General features: G+C 44.0%; 1 protein-coding gene and 1 non-coding gene across 14 annotated transcripts in view; both read right to left on the bottom strand.

Annotated features, from left to right (window-relative positions):
• TSHZ2 (teashirt zinc finger homeobox 2) overlaps positions 1–9,717 on the bottom strand; it is a 410,600-nt gene extending 400,883 nt beyond the window's left edge. For 11 of the 13 annotated variants that reach the window (XR_004312988.1, XM_032461391.1, XM_032461400.1 and 8 more), the window contains exon 1: positions 8,876–9,716. Coding sequence is in view for 12 of the 13 variants with exons in the window: in XM_032461391.1 (XP_032317282.1) it covers positions 8,876–8,915 (40 nt within the window). In the remaining variant the exon portion in view is untranslated. Of the gene's footprint in view, positions 1–8,875 lie in introns of all 13 variants that reach the window. The other 2 variants (XM_032461399.1, XM_032461398.1) reach the window with 1 other exon arrangement.
• An 8,799-nt stretch (positions 9,718–18,516) lies between these two features.
• TRNAA-UGC lies at positions 18,517–18,589 on the bottom strand. Its single transcript has one exon. It is a non-coding gene; the product is annotated as a tRNA-Ala (tRNA).
• Between the last annotated feature and the right edge of the window lie 1,596 nt (positions 18,590–20,185).

Raw genomic sequence — 20,185 nt, 5'->3', positions numbered from 1 at the left:
AGGTCCCCATCAGTAAAACAAACATGATACCAGCATCTAACTCATAGGAATGTAATAAGACTCTGCTCAAACGTCCCCTCCTCTGACAGGTCTCCTCCGACCATTCACACTGATGTTCCCCAATCCTGCTCTCGTATGTTTGCTTTTATAAAACAACTGTCAACACAGAGCTTTTTTCCTATATGCAAGTTATATTTTTCTTTATTAAATTACTTATATGTTCTTCTGCTTCCCCCAACTGGAGGGTCAGATCCCCAGGGATTGATCATATCCATCCTATTAACCCCTTGGATCCAGCTGACCAGCACAGGATGCGGCACACTGGAGGAACTCAGGAAATGACTGCAGTTTAGGTGAATGAACGTAAAATACATAAAGCACTTGGTAAAGTACCTGGCATATAATTTTAGCACTCAGGTAGGAGCAGATACCGTTATTACTGGTGTTGTTACATTTGTTGCTGGAGCTACAATTACTGTTCCTTGGGAAAGAAACATTTTTTGGAGCTGGGGCAGGGCCCAACATGAGTCATTCTCAGAAGAAGCTAAAACACTATTCAATGACTGTATTTCCAGTTTCAAAAATCAAAATGCACCCATGTCTGATTTCTCTTCAGCCTTGAACACCCTGGTCCCATGGTAATTGGCAGGTTGCTTGCGTCCCTTCTGGTATAAATTTTTCATGGTCTGGTTATTTGGGGCAAAGATATGCTAACTCTGTTAGGGGTGGCCCCTAGCATTTTAGTGCATTCTCTCAGCCCTGGTCTCATATATCAGCCTTTCCAAAATCCTGAGGCTTAAGAAGAACGATGATTACCCACATCTTGTAGGCTGGAAAACAAGGGGCTTGGAGCAGCTGGCCCATGCACGCATATGCAGCCAAGAAAGAAGTAGACCTAGGGATCTGAACCTGGGTCAGTCAGACTCCTGAACTCACATTTTTATCCTCTGAGTAAAGTTTATTCCTCGAGCTTGCCCAGGGCCACATAACCGGGGTGGCAGATCTGTGACCAGAACCCAAGTCATTTCCTCCTCTTTGACAGCCCCCTCCACAGTCTGAAACCTAATCCCCAGGGAGAAAACAAGAAGAAGGCCACAGCCACACACCCAACCTTCTAATAAAGGAAAATAGCTAAAGGCAATTCTAACACAAAACGTGCTCATATAGCTTTTCATTTTGGCATTTTTTTTTTTCTGTACCAAGAGGCAATGAACACACAGAATAGAGTTAACTCTTCTCTACAGCATCATCTTGGCCCAGAAGCTACTCAGATCTCCCGAGGGTATAAGAGACAGGCTTCTCGATACACAGAAAATTCTAAGGACCTGATAAATTGAAAGGATTTAAAGTCAGCCCCTTGCTGACATTTATATAGAAATATGTGTATGTTGTTGCTCTCGCTCACTAAGGTCCCCTATAGAAGACCTGGACCTTCTGTCTTCTTTGGGGATCTTCCCATGTCACCAGATTTCATGAAATTTTTTTCATGACACAGTAAAACATTTAGGGAAGTTTCTTCCAAATTCATTACAAACAGAATGGCCGTTGCCTACTCTGTTTTTTTCTCATTCCACCCTTCGTAACTATTTTCATTAAAAACAATAACTGTGTTCTGCTCACCTTAATATCTGAACTGTATAATTTCCCTAGAAATGACTCAGACGGAGCTTGAAGAAGTAAGCTCAGGGGGTGACTTCAGACTATTCATTCAGTTCTGCAAGCACTCAACTAATTAAGACCAGTGATCTTAATTTCTGTACTAAAAGAAACTGCAGAATGCTGCTTTTTAAAACTCACCTTAGCATCTAGCAGCCTTACGGAAACACAAGATTTTCCTTTAGCATAAATGGACACTACAGCTTTTCAATTAAATTAGTCTTTGGAGGGAGATGCAAAAGAGCTAAAAAGCTCCTTAAAAATCTTCCCTGCTTTACTGCTTCTCCTGTGCCAAGGGGAGATGTGTAGTTAAAATGCAATGTTATTTTCTTTTTACCCTGCCGAAAGAAAGTTTTCGATCTTGAACCCTGAGTTAGCTATATTATAGAGCTTGTTGAGGCTTTGCTTTTAGTTTTAAAACCGACATTTGGTTTTCTAAAACTATTTTTAAAACAGAGATGTACATTATAATGTCCTATATCTTTGTACATCCAGAGAGAGCTTTGTTAGACCCTGTTTCAGGTCGGGTAGTAGGTGCAGGGACACTGAAACTACTTTTTAAAATAACACAGGTGGAAAGGAAACTCTCATTTAGATGAGCAAAATTCAAGACAAATCCTTTCGAATATGATCCAGGTATTTTTCCCCCATGTAATTTCTCTAAGCTCATTATCTCTAAAACTTTTTCATTGTGCATTCCCTGTTGTTAAGCATAGCTAAATAATACTGATATATTAATAATAGGATTAGCTAGCTATGCCTCCTGAATTTTAATTTCTAAAATTTAAACAACTTTAGGCATCGTTTTGGCATCAAAAAATGTTGGAGGATGCCCAGAGGACATCTTCTTCTGTAGAGGGAATGCAGAAGACTGAGAGAGGCAACAATTGGAAATTCCACATGGTTGTTTTAATGACTTCCGAATCCCTCCAAATTATTAAATCATTTCACCCACGGAGTTTGCTTTGGAAATAAATATACCCGCGATTCCCACGTGCATCTCAGGTTTCTTTTCTGCACGTCTGTGTATGTATACAATATCTTCGGAAGGGACTTGAGTCCGATAGATAACCCTCATGATGGTTTCTCTGACAAAATGAATAACACAGATACGGCCACACTGCTGAAGACGCTCCAAACGAATGTCCAAGTTAGACGCAAATCCTCCGAGTTTGCAGACATAGTCCCAAAGTGGACTCGTGGGCTCTGAAGTGTCTAATTTTTATTATCATTTCTTAAAGACCCAGCATATCTGGAAACCGACTTTAAATGCTATCCCTATCCTGTCTGAAAAAAAAATTTTTTTCCTAAAAAAAAGTGACTGACAGGTCAGCAGCAGGAAATAAAAAAGAAATTAAAAATCCAGTGAGAACAGTGTTGTGTGATAGAGGCCTGTAAATACAAGGTGTTTTTTTTTTTCTTCCTGAAGTATCCAGGTAATCAAGCAAACACTCTCAACGAGGTTATTTCTTATGTAGTTAGAATGACTAAGCTCATTCATAATCGAAGAGCTGCTTGCCAAAGGTCACCCTAAGGAACAGGAGAATTTCTAACTTTAAATGGAACTTAGAAAACGTAAAACAATTTTTTAAATAAAAATGGTTACCAATGACTGAAAAATGGATATAAAAACCTCTTCCAGAGTGAGCAGGCTTTAGGAAGGAAGAAGGATGAGGTCTCCCTGATACAAACACCAGGACAAGACATTCTGTATTTATCCCAACATTAGAAAACGAAAATAAATTTCTCCCAAAGAAATAAAAATAAAGCAGCGTATTCAACTTGCAAAGCAAAAAAGAAACTATTTGTGTGCCGAGCTTCTTTTAATACCACTGTGATTTTTTTTTTTATAAAAATCGCTCAATTTGATTGTAATTAAATATGTAATGAAAAAGCACTGCTTCAGGGAAGCGATGCAAGACACTTTCTAACTGTTAGTTTAATGTATTTCCAACTGACTTTGCATCAAATGAAAATGATACTCTGGGTATGCCTGGTCTTAATATAGAATTTGTTAGGTACTTTTTGTGTTTTTTAAAGGGGACTTGGGTGGACACAGACATTACCTTTGAAACAGCGGCTGAGGCTTCCCAGCCCACGACATATGTAAATAAAATTGATGGTACAAATACAGTGATGGAAGGGAAGCTCCACTCTGGACATTTAACTCATGTCAGCTAATTACAGACCCAGCGTAAACATGAACAGGGCCTAGGTTTTCTTCCTGGATGATTTCCCTAAGCTCAGCGGCAGCGATGAGCAGAAGTGCATCATTTCAATGGCCTTAAATAATGCCAGGCTCAGTGCCCCTTTAAAACCTGCTCAATTGAGAGTACAATTCCCAAGCCACTGGAAAGATAAATAGATCAACCCAGGTATTATCCAGTTGGAGAAATTCCGTCAAATGAGTGAGAAGTCAGCTGGGATGAAATGAAAGGATAAGCCTCTGTTGGAGAAGGTGACAAAAGGCAAGATGCTTCCAGGGACAGACCTGCTGAAGACGCCTAGGAGGGATTTGTTGGGTGTGAAGTTTTCCCGAATGGTAGCAATAGAATCTAGGTGAAATCTGGGAGAAAATAAATGTAAGGTGGGAGAAAAACAAGTGCAGGGTATTTCTGAGGATTGCTTCTACCCTCCTCAAAAGTAGCCGCTGATCTCCAGCCCCAAAGCTTCAAGAAGATTTTCATTGTCAAGAAGTTTCTCAGGCCCCCTCTTCCTTACCTGGCTTCCACTAGAACTCCCTGTCACTTGCAATCTGCTGATTAGGGTTCATGTATTGTGTCCTGATATGGCAGATTAAAAATGAAATCAATAAATGCCTAAAACAAATGGGCTTTTGAGATGTCCCATTCAATCTGGGTTTTTAAGGCCGAGGTGAGGAGGGGGAGAAGGGAATCAGGAGGGGAGTGGGAAAAGGACCAGTTAAGCAATCAATTTCCATCCAAAACACCATGTGGAGGATGTGATTTCAAGTTAACTTATCCTTCCTTTTCTCAGGGATCTGCCTTAAATAATAAGAATAGCCTGAACAGTTCATGCTGTGAGCCCCTTTGGGGTTGGGGATATGTGTTTATTTTTTCCATTCATCTGTTAAAAATCATACAGTTTGGGTAAGTGGAGGGGTCTATAGCATGAGGTATTTAAATCTTCAAGATGTCAACTGGTCTTTTCGAAATATGCTTAAACAAAGTGAGAGTGCCAGGGTCCAGACTCCATCAGATTCCTATCCTCTTGAACCCCTTCTGGTTCCACTTGCCGATGAATTAAAGGTAAACTTCACTCTGAGCTGTCCGCCCCTCCCTGCCCTGCTGGTTTAGATAGCTAAGACCTCACCCACGAATCCAGTCATTGCCATCGGGAGGTTGAAAAGGCGATGGTTTGGGTCATCTCTATACTCCACTGCAGTATTCTGAACTGTCCCTGCTGAATATGTTTCCCATGTAAATAACCTGTGCTATTAAGGTGCAAATTGCAACTTTTAAGTAATGATTGCTAATAGTCTAATGTTTACTGCCACACAAGGACATTCATGAAAACAAAATCTGCATTATTCATCTCCATATTAAATAAACAAAATAAATTGAGGGAGCTGTTCTTTCCTTCAAGACTTTTCTCAGATCTGGATTATCAGATAGCTTTTGAGAGTCAGCAAGAAGAAAACATTTAATCTCTTTGGATGGGCAGGAGCAGAAGCCTATAATTTATACATACATGAGACAGTCATGTGTATGTGATCCCCAAAGATTTTGCGTCCTATTGCAATTGGCTGGCATTATATAAAAAAGAGAGTTCAGGATGGTGAAATAAAATATGTATTACACACGTGTGTGCACAGAGGCTGCGGTAGATTTTAGAAAATAGAAAGGTCGGAGTGTAAGCCTACAGTTTTAAATTTTTAACTACTCAGCATCCTGCAAAATACAAACAAATCAAAACACGGTTCTGTTTTATTTTACCTTTCTGCTATCTTCCCTACAATGGATGAGGGGAAAGATGCTGGTACAGAATCCTGCAATATTTCCAGGTAAAAGTAGATACATTTTAGTGTTGAGTGAAATATATATCCAAGGAAGCAGGCATACACACTCACACATACACAGATCCCTAGGGTACTGCAGGCTGCTTTCTAAACTTTTTTTCCTTGCCCGAAGTAATAGTACGGTGGAATAGCATAGCTTTAGAAAGCCAGGAAGAATGACATTTCGGAGGGAAATGTTCTGACTTAGCTTTTTCCTTAAAGAGAACTGCCTACCTCACAGCCCGACCTTTAAAGGGGGGAGGAATATAACCAATAAAGACTAACGTTCTCCATCACTTATAACATCATCTCCCCCATCCTATCCACATACCTGCTTTATTAGAAAGTTCCGTAATTGATTCTTGAATCATGGAACTTACAACTAATAATGCAAAGGAATCAAATTGCCTTGAACAGCAAATAGTTCTTGGGAAAGAGAGTCTCAGTTCTGATTCACTCACAGGCTTTTTTATCTTACATTATTCATTAATCAAGCTAGAAATCAAGCTTTCAACATTAGCCCATGGGAATAATTACTTACAGTTGTGTATCATGTTTAATTTTAAGCAGTGATAAAAGTTAGTATGGCCACAATCCTAGAATCCACCTTGTTCCTCTCCCTGGATGTTAACTGGCTAAAGAATTCTCAAAGTGGCTAACTTTACTTGTGAATAACCACCTTAGCTAAAGCAGAGTACAGCACCGATGACTTCAGAGGAAAAGAACCATTACGTGAAAAAAATATCTGCTTTAGTAACATGTGGACAAATAAATACCATTAAGAGGGACCTCACTGTGTACAAAATGAATTATTCCCTTTCAGCTTGACACAGGTTTCCACTTCTTCCAGTGAAAAAAACAAAAGCCATGAAAACAAACATATAAAGACACCAGGAATACAATAGGCCCAGAAAACTGAAACTACAGTCAGAACTTTCTAACACACACACACGCTACAGTAAACAGACAAGCTAGCTCCAACAGATACCAGCTTAATGAAAAGGGTCTAATTTAAATAATGTGATACAGCATTATGTTACATACACCTGGATCCTCATTGATCAGAGGGTAATTATAATCAAAGTAGTGCGATTCTGAGCAATGCACTTTTTGTAATGAGCTTACCAAAGGAGACATGTCCAGTCATTCTGGTAATTTAAATTACTGCCTAGCTGTTGATGGCCTTTACCGGAACAACAAGGGGGGAAAAAAAGAGTAATTTTCAGGGCAATATCACTTCTTGCTGGACTCTTGCCCAGGGTTCTCTTTTGGGACAATAAGGACATTATCTCTAATAATCTAGCTACACTTAAACTTATGTTGCTAGAACCAGACGAAGTGGGCTTCGTCTTTCTGAGTCTGAAAGGCCAGTGCACACCCCCCATGCTGTTCAGACTGCAAAGCAATCTAAGTTTTAAAAGATAAGTGAGTTAAATGCAGAGAGGGACGGGGGTAGGAGGAAGAAACTGTTTGCAAAAGAGGTAGCTAGAGTCGAAAAAAAAAAAAAAAAAAAAGAACACTTCCCTGACTAGGCAAGTTCTAAATATACACGGTACTAAAAATATTTTAATTATTTCGCTCTTGGAGAAACAATTGGAAAACATATGAATCGAAGCTTTATAAATGATATTTCCCCACGCCATCTGAAGCAATCTATACACGGTTACGGAAGCAATTCTGCACTCAGAAGGGAAGATAATTGTGGATATCTCAAAGCACATGTACTGCCATTCGTGCTGGAATCAGGCCACGATGGAGGATGAGCTTGGTGGTCCAGCATGTTCAGACACAAACACCCACTTTGCCCAGATTTGTGACTAACTTTGGATTTGTTCTGAGGGTGGCTTTGCAAAGTTTATGAAAGTGTTCCACTGAACTTCTCCTTAATGTTTCGCTATAGTTGGAACATAAGGAAATATTATGGTGGGTCTGCAGAAGACCAGCCTCAACTGATGCTGCGTAAAGCATGAAGGTAAACACAGAAAGAAGGGGGAAAAAAAACAAGCTTTTTGCTAAAGCCCCAATTCAACTGAAGGACACAAAGAAATAAAAACGCCCACATTAAAAGCCAAACAAGATAATAATTGTGCATGTCTGGCTCTGAATCCAGAGGGCAAGGCTTGCGTCACTGGCACTCTGAGTTACCATGGTGAGTGATTTATTGATATATATCAAGAATGAATAGATCAAAGGCAGCGAGATGACAGGTGATCAATCAAATGTCAAATCAAAACTAGCAATCAAGTGGAAAGCTGATTTTTCAGTGGGTGGGTCTGGCAGGAGAAAAATGAACTTTCATATTACACTTCCGAGAAACAAAACCCGAGCATACTATTAAAAAAGCAATTAAGTAACCCAAAAGAAAAAAAAATCCTTTACAAGATCTAATGTACTGATCCATTAACCATTCCTTCTTTTTTTTTTTTTTTTGGAGGAGGGGATGGTAAGTAAAAATTCAGATGGGATGGCTCCTACCATGCAAAGCAATTTACAAAGTTTGCAACTCACTTTGTGCAAAGAAAATCCAGAGCTGTTTCAATGTTCATGGGGAATTTTTTTTTTCCTTTTTTAAGAGAAGGAAGGGTGTTGATTAGATTTCCAAACGTGGATCCTTTTAGAAAACATATTCAAAGGTTTGTTGGTTTCCTGGGGTGATTTTTTTTCCACCTTGGCGATTAAAGCTAAACTTCTATTGCTTGCCCCAAAGCCAGCCTGCAGCCCAGGGCTGGGGCATGGCTCACACTTCAGCGCCCCAAAGCCCAGCGAGAAGAGACTGTCCCTCGAGGCCAGAAGCCACTGACACTGACCACGCTGAGGGATGCGGGGGTGGAAGGACTGTCTCCCCACTCTGCACCCCAAATCTTCAACCCAACTTTGGCCCGAGAGGCAAGAAGCAGACTGGGAGAAAGTTAGGGGTGGGGTAGAGGGTGGAGGAAAAAAAAGTTTAAGGAGGGAAGGCTTGGTGGGATAGCTTCTCCCCACCCTCCCAACCCGAGCCTGGAAAGGGGAGGATTTGGGAGGTTGGAGAAGACGAGAGAGGATGGGGTTATTATCGGGGCAGAGAGGGGCACCTGGAGCGAACTCCCCCGAAAGCTAAGGGGGGTGGCGTCCTGGGGCACCCAGGGCGAAAGGGGCTGGCGAGGAGCTCGGCGCACCGGGCAGCCCGGCAGGGCGGCCCCGAAGCGGAGCCGTTTCTCTTACCTGCCGCCCGCTTGGGTGCCTGCTGTTTCCTCCTTGGCATCGCTCTACTTCGCTCCAGTCCCACTTCTGGCGCCCCAGCCCCGAGCCGCGCGCGGGGGCCCGCTGTCTCTCTCGCCTCTCTGGGTCTCCTCCGCCTCCTGCCCGGTGGCTCCTAGGGCGTCACTCGGCCTCTGTCCCCCTGACGATCCCCCCTGCAACTCCTCCACCACGGGCCAGAGACCCCCCTCTCTGGGTGGCAGAAACGGGTGGCTGTGCCGGCTGGTTTGAAGTAGAGGTTGGTTCTGCCTTGTTTGTTTGTTTGTTTGTTTTGGATTTTTTTTTTCCTCTCTCTTTTCTCTCTTTTTGTTTTTGCTTTTTGGAAATTTTTTTTTTTGGTTTGGTTTTTTTTTTTTTTTTTTTTTTGGTGACTGTTGAGACACTTGATTTCTTTATTAAACATCCAAGACCGGGTTCGGATGGAAGGGGCGAGGGACGCACACGCGCGCGTAAAGATAAGGAAAAAAAAGGCAATCCTGGGAAGGTAGTGGTTTCTTCTTCTTTTTCTTCTTCCTTCTCCTCTTTCCCTCCTCCTCCTCCTCCTCCACCTCCTCCTTCTCCTCTTCCTCCTCCTCCTCGCCGATCTCTATGGCGGATTCGTGCCGGGGCAGAGAGAGATCACTCACTGTAGGTTTGTGGCTGCTGTCAGATCCCCGCCTGTGAGTGATATGCGAGAGGACAGAAGCGGGTTTGGGAAAGACAGAAAATCTGGAATTCACTCACTCACACACTCACACACACTCACACACACACACACACACACACTCACACACGCACGCACTCTCGCTTCCTCTCACACACACACACACTCACACCCCCCACATACGCACACACACAAACACGCACACGCACACACACTCTCACACACACACAAGACAGGGCGAGGCGATGCCAGCAAACATCGATCCCGCTGAACAAACTGAACATTAACAAACTCCTCCTCCTCCTCCTCTCCCCGCGACCTGATGACAGGGAGAAATTTACTCCCCAGCCGCAGAGCGCCAGGCAGAGGGAGTCTATTAAAGGGACAGTGTCCCGCCGGGGAGCAGGGCTGGGGGCGGGGACCCGGGCGAACCACCCGGGCCGGCTCCTTCGTGCGCCCTCCTCGCTGAGGCGAGGACGTGCCCACTGCGCGCGGGGACACCTCTCGCGGAAGGAACGAGAAGGTAGGGGATGTGGGAGGCAAGCGGGCAGGGTGATGGAGGCAGACGCAGGGGGCCAGGTAGGCTGACCCGCAGGGACCATTAATGGGACCATTAACAATATTAGGAGCATGAGAACTTAGGTTAATTTTTGGTAGGGAAGTGGGTGGACACCTTAGAGTGATGACCACCATCCTCTAAATCTCCTAACTGCAGAGATGTCCTCCCCACCCCTTAAATGTAGTGCCCCTGTATCTCTCACGTTCTTGCTAATACTTGGTCATAAAATCAAGAATCTCCCATCTGCTTCTGTGATAATTTAATCAAACAATCCTCTTTGTTATTATTTAAACAATAATATTTATTGAGCACCTACTAGGTGCCTACTCTGGAGACACTGCAGCCATAGAAAGGGAAGCTCCTGGCCCTCTTAGTGTTTATATTCTAATGGGGGAGCAGACAAGCAGCCCCCAGATACCTCATCTTTGCTTAAATGTCACCGTCTCCCAGAGGACTACCTTACTTAAAATTTCACACACACATCACCCCCACCCCATTTCTCTATTTTATTTTTCTCCACTGGTCTTATCAATGTCACACATACTATCACATATATTACATACGATGTTTCTACTTTGTTTATTGTCCAAACTTCCCCTCTAGAATTTAAGTTCTGTTGGAAGGAGGGGTTTTTGACTCTCTACTGTTTATCCCCAGTGACTGCAAAGGCCACGACATATAGTCGGTGCCCGATAAAATATTTCTTGAATGAATGAAAAGTAAGCAAACAAATAAGATAATGTCAGAGTGATAAGCTATGTGAAGGTGTTAAAAGAGGGTAGGGTGACAGTGTATGAAAGAGGGGGTAGCTCTAGCCTCAGTGCAAGAGATGTCATTCGAACTGAGGCAGATTCAAGCCAACATGTGATTAGGGAGCATTGCTATGGGCCAGGTAGCTTTTGAGGTGGTGGGGACAGATCTGAACCTGGACCCTGCCCTCAAGGCATTCTTGTTCCAGTGAGAGAGACAAACAATTAAAAGAGCAAGTGAGGCCTGCTGGGACAAGGGGTGTACTTAGGAGGGACAGCTAACCTGGACTTAGAGGACTGGAGGATGGTTAGTGACCAGCAGGGTTCATGGGGAGAGTCAAGTCAAAGCTGAATCCTAAAAAATGGAGGAGTTAGGTGGAAAGGGAACTCTGACAGCATATCCTTAGAATAAACAGCCAGGCATTGTCTAAGTCTTTCCAATTCAGGGCTGCTTCTTCCCGCATTAAGATACCCTGAGGCCCTTGTTAAGATGCACATTCCTAGGCATCACTCCAGAAGGTGTTCTAACCCTGGCACGCTTGACATTTGGGGGCCATAATTCTCTGCTGTGGAGGCTGTTCTGTGCATTGTATGGTGTTTAGCTGCATCTCTGGTCTGCCCACTACTTGCCAGACTCTAACCCCCAAGTTGTGTCAACCAAAATTGTATCCAGACATTGCTCAGTGTCCCCTGGGGTGGGGGGAGTGGGCAAAAATCACACCTTGATCTCTGAATCAGAAACTTCTAGGGCTCCTGTCACTAGAACTTCTAAATCACAAACTTCTGGGTAAGGGCTGTGGAATCTGCAACTTGAACAAGCAACTCCCAAACCCACAAGTGAATTCCCTGTTCACTCCAGTTTGAGAACTTCTGCTTAAAAAGCCTGTGTTCTTTTGGAATCAGACGTACCCAAAATTGCTAATACAAAGCCAACTCAGGCTTAGTTTTAAATAATAATTAAAATAATTTAGGAGTTCAAGGGGTGACAGTGTTACTGCAGTCATTGTGATGGTCGACCTGTGCCCACTCTTCACTCCTGACCCCTGCCACGTACCTGCTGCAACTAAGGTCTGACCAGTATGTTTCAGGCCACCTTCCGCCTACAACCCACCTGCCTGTCACTTTCCCTTGCTCACGGGGAATTACCAAGGGTGCCCTGTACCGCAAATGTTTTTCTGAACAGTTCGTTTGGGCCATAGGAAATAGAGCTTTACTCATCCTACCAGTCAGCGCAAGATGTTATTGTCAGTGTTTGCAAAGTGCTGTTTAATCATTTTTAACATCCCTGTACGGGAGGCAAATGTTCATCTCGCCTTCTCACGTATATGGTGCAAATTATTAATTCATTTACTCTAAATCACCCAAGTAGCCTCCACCCATGACCAACCCCACCCAATCCCAGCCTAGTCCTCAGGCAACTGAGGCAGAGAAAACCCCAATTCATAGCTGGTCATGTCAGCAAAAAGGGTATTACTACTAATTAATTCTAATTACCCAACACACATTTACGGAGCCCTGTGGTAGGAACCGCAGCTTATCAAGTAAAAACCCCAGTCGTCTCATTCAGGAACCACAGTCAGAGGCTCAGGCCTTCACACCTGAACAGAAAGAAGACCAAGGCTGCAGCGCGCTCACCTCGAATCTTCCACATCCTGTCGAAGCCCCATGCCTGTTGACTTGGCATTTGTATTCCATTAAACCACTTAACAAACAAACGTCTACTGTGCTGGGTGCCAGGTGTTGCCCTGAGTACAGGAGATGCTGGAATGCCTCAGACAGGATCCTTGCCGTCAGAAAACTTCTGTAAAATGACATCCAAAAGGCTGGGAACTAGCAAAGAGGGAGTTCAGAGGCTGGACCCAGCGCTGCAGTGAATCAGGAGGAAAATGGGCTGGAGTCGTTGACTCTGTGCTACAGAATCTCACCAAGCCTCTCTCTGGGGTTCTTCTCCAAGTGTGACCTCCAATCCTTCCTCTTTCTCAACAGCTGGTTATATATGGGGCGGAGGGAGCTTGTAATACCTTCTGCAAAAGCTTCCTTTCAGCTGGCTACTCACTTCTTCTTGGACCCACACTTCTGGAGTGTTCTTTCATTAATTTTTTTTTTCTCTACTGCTACTATTGTAGAGTATATAGGCTGGTTATCAACAAAGGAGATTTGGGCTATGCCAGTGGGGTTCACGACACAATGGTACCGAGATGTTGTTCGGCAGTGTAGGTGTAACACTGAAAAACATCGAACCGCGTAGCGCGAAGGCTATGTTTCCTGTTCAATCTGAGAAAGTCTCCAGTTGGTGCTGGGATATCTTTTATGCCTACCACTTCAGGCTAACTTTTATTTTCTACCGAGAAACCACAGATCTCTGGCTCAGAAGTTTGGGAGGGGCAAGAATCCCTGGCTGGACTTCTAAAAGACGGTTTGTTTTTCAGTGAATCCACTTTAAGGTTACCTCTCTCTTGGAGAAAGATACTGTTCTCCAATTATGGTAGCAATGCGAAGTTTAATATAATTTATGGGTTTTAAAAATAAATATACTTAAGGAACGACAGAGAATAAGTCGCGGTTCAGGTGGGATGTGAAGACGGTAAAATGTCAGGAAGGTAACGGAGGCATGACTAGAATTTACAGAACACTACGCTAAACCACAGACTCTGACACTTTGGGGAACTTCTTCCAAGAGTTTGTGGCTTGGGATAATGGTTAAGTCTGCAGGGAACTTAGCATCCTAGGATCCCACACTCAAACTCTGGGATGTGTAACAGCATGAACTGATTGGAATGACTCAACCGTATCTTCCAGAACACTTATTACCACACTGGCTCAACATCAGAATAACCAGGGGCGGGTTTTTTTTTTTTGGTAAGATAAAGAAGAATGGGCCGCACCCCAGAGTTTTTAAATTAGATCCCAAGGTGGGGCCAGAAAATCTAAAATTTTGGAAGTTCCCAGGTGACTGATAAGGTGCCAGACACAGGAAGTGCCCTGTGCAAGGGCTGAATTTTGTAACGAGCAAATCAAGTTAGTAGAAGTTGCTGCATGCAATGGACAGGCAGGGCGTCTATTCTTGGATTCACTCAAAAGAGCGTTTTCAGCCTACCCAGGTGAATGCCCCATTAGAGCATCTATCGCAGTACTTTTTGGGGGCATAGTTTGCGTGTCTTACCACTGGACTCCAACCCAGTGCAATTAAAACAAGTATTCATTGGGTGCCTACCGTACACCAGGCACTGCCCTAACTGCTGGACACTGGGGTAGCCTGTGACATTCCCAAGCGTACTCATTCCTGTCATTCCTCCTGTACAGGTTTCAAGGCTTTTGCGTTTACTATTTCCTCCAGCAAGACTCCTCCCCTAGATCTGTTTTTCCTCTTCACTCTCAACTCAGATGTCACCTCCTTCTGCCCATCTGATCTGTCCCACTCTTTCTCTCATCCTTCATGGCAATTACAGGGCACATGTAAGTATCTTCATGTGCTTGCCTGTTTATTATCTGTCTCCCCTAATTAAAACTTAAGTTCCATTTACCTGTATATCCAAGTCCAGTGCAGGACTGGTGTTCAGTAAAAATTTGTGGAGTGATTGAATTCTGAGCTGAGCATACTTGAAAGGAAGGATGAACTTTAAATATATCTTGGGGCTTTCAATAAATAGGGCTGCATTGATGCTGTCCTCCCTTCCCCAACTTCCCTGCCTTTAAATCCTTTCCTCTCTTTAATCTGTTGCCTCCTTTGAATACTCCCTTAAATACTGCCTCTTTCAGGAAGCCTTCCAGAGTGGATCCCATGTGACTCTATCTTCTCTGGTCCATATATTTCCCAAAACAAAGAGACTCAATATAGATTATGATTCCAAATATATGAGTATATAAGCAGACAGAAATCTTGAATATCGGGTAGGTTATCTTTAAAAGTGGGTCCGAGGAACTTCTTGGTGGGGGGCTGGTTTGTTCATAACTGGGATGCTGGTTCTGCCAGTGTGTTCAGTCTGTGAAAATTAATTCAGCTGCCTGCGTTTGATTTGTGCACTTCCTTATTTGTACATAATGCTTCAATTAAAAAAAAAAAGTGTTCTCAAACTTTGCTGCATATTATAATCAACTGGGGTGATTTTAAAAATCCCAATGCCCAGGTCTTACCCCAGACTCATTACATCAGTCTGTGAGGGCGGGATCCAGCCATTAGTATTTTTTAAAGCCCCCAGATGATTTCAATATGCAGCCAAGTTTGAGAGCCAGTGTACCATACGATTATGCCCTTGAGGATGTAATTCATTGCCTTCCTCTTCTGTCATTTAACTCATTCAGGATCTCTCTTCCAGTAACTGTTTTGTGAAAACTTTAAGGTAGAAATCTCTGGTTATTTCCTATCCGCTCAAGATGCCTGGTACAGCATGGTGTTGGAGGGGAGAGCCAGACGAGAGGACACCACAGATGGATCTTGGAGAGTGATAGGAAGGGACAGCAGGGTGCTGCGGTACAGAGTTGGGGTGGGGGTGTCAGGGCCCACTTCAGGGTGGGGATCTTGGAAAGCCTTTCTGAGAAGATAACATTTAAACTGAGATCTGGAAGACATGACGCAGCCGACCAGGAGCCACGGTCTGAAATTGGAAGAGACTACTGTGCTTCCAGAACACAAAGGATGCTGCTGCCGGGTCCCAGGCTGAGAAAGCCGGTGGGGGAGAGGAGAGCAGAAATGAGGCAGGAGAGGTGAGTCAGGGCGAGATCACAGGGGACATCACCGGTCGTAATACGGAGTTTGAATTTTCTCCTTTCAGCCGTTGATAAATGCTAATTAATTCATTTACTTACATCCTGAAACACCTAGTCCATTAGAGAGGTTTTGCTCAACCAACACAGAAGATAATGTCTTATTCTACTTGGTGGAAATTTGCTCTCTGAAAACAGTTAAGGTGGGTGACAATAAAGTCTGGGGACTCTGGGGCATTGGCAAGCTTGCTTCTAAGGGTACATCCTCCAAAAGTCGTTGGCCTCTCTCTTTTATAAAACTATTTTGATTTGATTAGGTGTAGAATTTTGCAACCACAATGAAGCATAAGGTATATTTTAAACAGGACAACTGCTGAGTGGTCAGGGTCGGGTGTGGGAGCTGTTTGATTTAACATATATCCCATTTCTCCCTTGGAGTTGATTCCTTGCAGCTGGTGACAGTGTTTTGCTGCTGCTGAAGGATCCAGACCAAGTCGCTGGCCCAGTAATCCATTGCTCAACTTCATTAACCACAGGGAGACATTAAGTGAATGTAAGGACCGGAACAGCCTGGAAACCATGTGACGAGCAGCCTGTAAGTTCTGGGCTCTGGTGTATTTTATGCCACCTCAACTGTGCATCAAGCGCTCCTCCCTGGACTCATTAGAACTGTGAGCCCAAAGGTGCCCCTCAACTTTCAGAAGCAACTAGAGAATGATATAATTCGCTCTGAGAACACCTTTCTGTCTTATCTATTATGATTAGGCATTAAGCGTCCTATTGTCCTGAAAATTTCATGAGATTCTACCCCTGCTGGCTAGGATTATGTCAAAGTGACTTGTCCTGGATGCTGTCTCTTCTCCTTAACCACTGCTGGGAAGGCCAACACAGCTAGAGAACCCACAGGCTTAAAATGGTCAAATAGTTCAGGACCGTTGCAAATCCTCTTGCGTGTGTTAAAGGCTCGCCTGTCTTGCTTTTGGCTTCCCACAGAGCAGACCCCAAGAGAAAGATCTGAGAACAAGTAGTCTACTTGGGAGATAACGCTAGAAAACTCCGGAAGGGAAGAGGGGGAGTGAATAAGGAAAAGGATGCAGCCAGGAGGGCTGTGTTATCAAGCAGGCTCTCCCTGTGGGCAACCAGAGCTTCATCCTGCTGGGGGAACCCTGGAAGTCAGCGCTGAGGGAGTGGGGGTATTTATCCACCAACTCTATCCTGAGACCTGGGGTGAGGTCCTCTCTTGGCTGTCCCAGCAGGCAAAGAACCATGGGTGCTGACAGTTAACTTGAAGTATGAAGAAGTGGGCAGAGTACCAGGCAATGTCTGCAAGACTGGAATCTCTCAAACTGTAAGCGTCACACAGGCAAAGACCAAGACTGTCTTACTCATTGCACCGTCTCCACTTTTTAGCATAGTTCCGGGTACACAGCAGACTTTCCGTAATTATCTACTGAATGCGCATTGTACTTGAAATCTTCACACCATGCCTCTTTTAGTTTCTCTCTCTGTTTTGGTCCTATTTATACTGTGTTTAGTACTTATGTGTGTGTCTTTTTTATTCACTGATTTTTGTCGTGTCCTCTCTCCTCACGAGTGTGCCCACTGGGGGCAGGGGTCTCTCTTCTCATTGTATCTCTTGTAGAGGTGTAGAGTAGGGTTATCACCATAGCTCAAACTTTTAAACAAAATGAAAGACATGATTTGACACTTATGGGTGTTTTCTTAAGCATAAAATGGGAGCAGAATGTTTGAAATTAGGATTGTCTCAAAAAAACCTAGGATGTAGGGTCACTACGTGCAGACCAGGTAAGTACCAAAGAAGAAAGGCTTGGAATCAGATAGACATGCATAAGAATAAATGCTTTCACTATATACTAAGACTGTAACCTCTCTGAGCCTCGGTTTTCCCATCTGCAAAATGGGGATAATTATATCACTGATTCCATTAGGGGCTCACAGAGGATTGTGTGACCTAATGTAAAATATATAGCACACGACACCTGACACACAGAAGGTACTCCCACATTTTTAGCTTTTTCATTATTTTATAAGCATTTGTTGATTGACTGTTATTTACAGAGCACTTCTGGCTGTATCTGAGGTTTAATCTAATCTGTACTAAGGGATAAAACGAATGTCAGCTCCATCCTCTCCATTTGCAAGGGTACCGATTTAGAGGAGCCAATCAGAGAAGCTGAGCTCCTCATGTGCAAAGTACAAAGGCAGCACGGCACAAACCCATGCCACGGGCAGCAGAGAGCTCCTGCCAGGCCCTCGCCTCTCCTTCGGTGTGTCCTCTCTTTCCACTGTTGTTTATTAAGTACCTGCTCCTTGCCAGGTATGGGGCCAGGTTCTGGGGAAGCAGCAGGGAATAGAGCACCGGCCTGGTTCTTAGGGAACTTAAACATCTAGGGAAAGACAGGCAAAGCATAGAAATGGTCATCATAATAGTTAACATCTATGAAGCACTTGGCGCCACACACTTTTCTAAGTACTTTCCAATATGAACTCATTAATCCTTAAAACAATTTGATGAGGTAAGATGCTTTGGTGTCCCCATTGTACTCATGAGGAAACTGAGGCACAGAGAGGTTAGGTAACTGACCCAACCTATAGCAAATGGCGAAGCCTGGACTCAAACCCTCCTGTTGTGGCTCTAGCGTGTTTATTCAGCCACCGCGCGTTACTCCTTCTCAGCAGCGCTGCAGCCGGGTGGCTTGTATGTCACCAAGTGTCCAGCAACTGTACTGCTTTTCCCTTTGTATACCCCACAGCTTAACAATTCAAACCTTTAGCCTGTGTATTGTCTCCTACAGAGTTAAAACTGATTCCTGGGCCCCATCTCGAGAAATCCTGATGCAGCAGGTCTGGGGTGTGGTCTGAGAAGGTGTATTTCTTTGTTTTTGTTTTTTGGGGGGAAGGTAATTAGGTTTACTTTATTTACTTTAACAGGAGGTACTGGGGATTGAACCCAGGACCTTGTGGATGCAAAGCACACACTCTACCACTGAGCTACATCCTCCCCACTGAGGTGTATTTCTAACAAGATCCTGTGAGTTCACAGACCACACTTTGAATTGCGTGGGTTCCAATAGGGGAGATTTTTCCTTCCAGGGAACTCTCGACAATGTCTGGAGACTTTTTGATTGTCACAACTCAGGGGCTTGCTATTAGCATCCAGTGGGTAGAGGCCAGGACGCTGGCAAACACCCTGGAGTGCACCGGAAAGGCCTTCTTAAACAAAGACTGATCTGGCCCTACATGCTAATAGGGCTGAGGCTGAGAGCCCCGGGCAGAGGAATTGGCTGGGGATCCGGTTCCAGATGCGGATTCTGATCGGGCAGGTCCAGAGTGCGCCTGGGATGCTGCACTTCTAACAAGCTGGAACACGCCGACACCTCTGCTGGGGGACCACACTTTGAGCGGCAAACGCTCAACTAGATCTCGCACAGGCACGAGTCTTGAATCAAGGCTTAGCACACAGTGAGCTCCTGAGAAACAAACATCGTCCTGAACTAGTTAAGAACACAAGTAACTCTGAGATTTAAGAGTCCTCCTTCTGCTCCCCCTGCACCAAGCTTTGCCCTTAAAGCAGGACAGGGAGGCAGAGAGAGGAAATCACCGCTCCTCTCCTGGGCGCAGCTAGGGGCCAATTTAAAATGAGGAAGGACAGAGCTCGGTGAGAGCTGCCTTCCTTCAGTTCTGAGACATCAAGTCGAGCCTATTGTTGCCTGGAATCGTGGCTTCTTTCCAAGAGCGGCACGTTGCATCTGCCTGACTTTCAGGTCTGCAAATGCGAGATGAAAAAGGGGCTGTTTGTAAAATGGTTGCTCTCTTGGGAAAGGGGTATGGGAGAAAATGGACTCTCCGCGCCCAGCCCTCCAGAGATGGCACCCCAGCCCCTGTGATAAATGACAGCATTAACCAGGTTTGGTTGAGAGGGGACCTACAGATTTATGACTTCCTGTCTCCGCCAGCAGATGTCATTATGGCCGACAGAACAGAAGGCCTTTCAAGAGCTCGCTGGGGTGGAGCTAAGAAGAGGGGGAAAAAAATTAAATAAAAGGCAGAAGCCAAAAGTACTGTTTGCTCACTGGTGCTATTGTTGATACTGTCATTTTTAGGGACACGGGGAAGTTTTACATTAAACCGAATGCCCTGTAATATCTCTGAGGCCCAGCTTCGAAGATTAAGGCAAAAACTCTCAATTAAAGGACAAACTTATTAGCTTTACTCAAATAAGAAAAAAAAAAAACCCTGCAGGGTTTTGTTCCTGGCCTATGTGTACCTTAAAAGTTCTCTAGGATGAAGTGAATGCTGTACTGAATAAACATATTTTACTCTGTATAATAAAATATATTTATTTTACAAATTCAGCAGCCTGCTCTGAAATTCTTTTGATCTACATATAATGTTACCCATTTTAAAATTGTTTTATAGGATGTCACTTGGTGTTTTATGTGCCAGAATTTTTTTTGTGGTATTGAAAAATAGTATACATTTGGCATTTATCACTGGGCCCCCAAACCCACATTAATAGGTACAAGTGCTTATTACTTACTTAACAATAATTACAGGTCACATTTCCACATTTCCTCTTTCTAATCCTTGCCTGAAGA

Source organism: Camelus ferus, chromosome 19, assembly GCF_009834535.1.
Source record: "Camelus ferus isolate YT-003-E chromosome 19, BCGSAC_Cfer_1.0, whole genome shotgun sequence".
Taxonomy (NCBI): domain Eukaryota; kingdom Metazoa; phylum Chordata; class Mammalia; order Artiodactyla; family Camelidae; genus Camelus; species Camelus ferus.
Note: the sequence above shows the minus strand (reverse complement) of the source record. Positions and strands in the feature narration are given on the sequence as shown.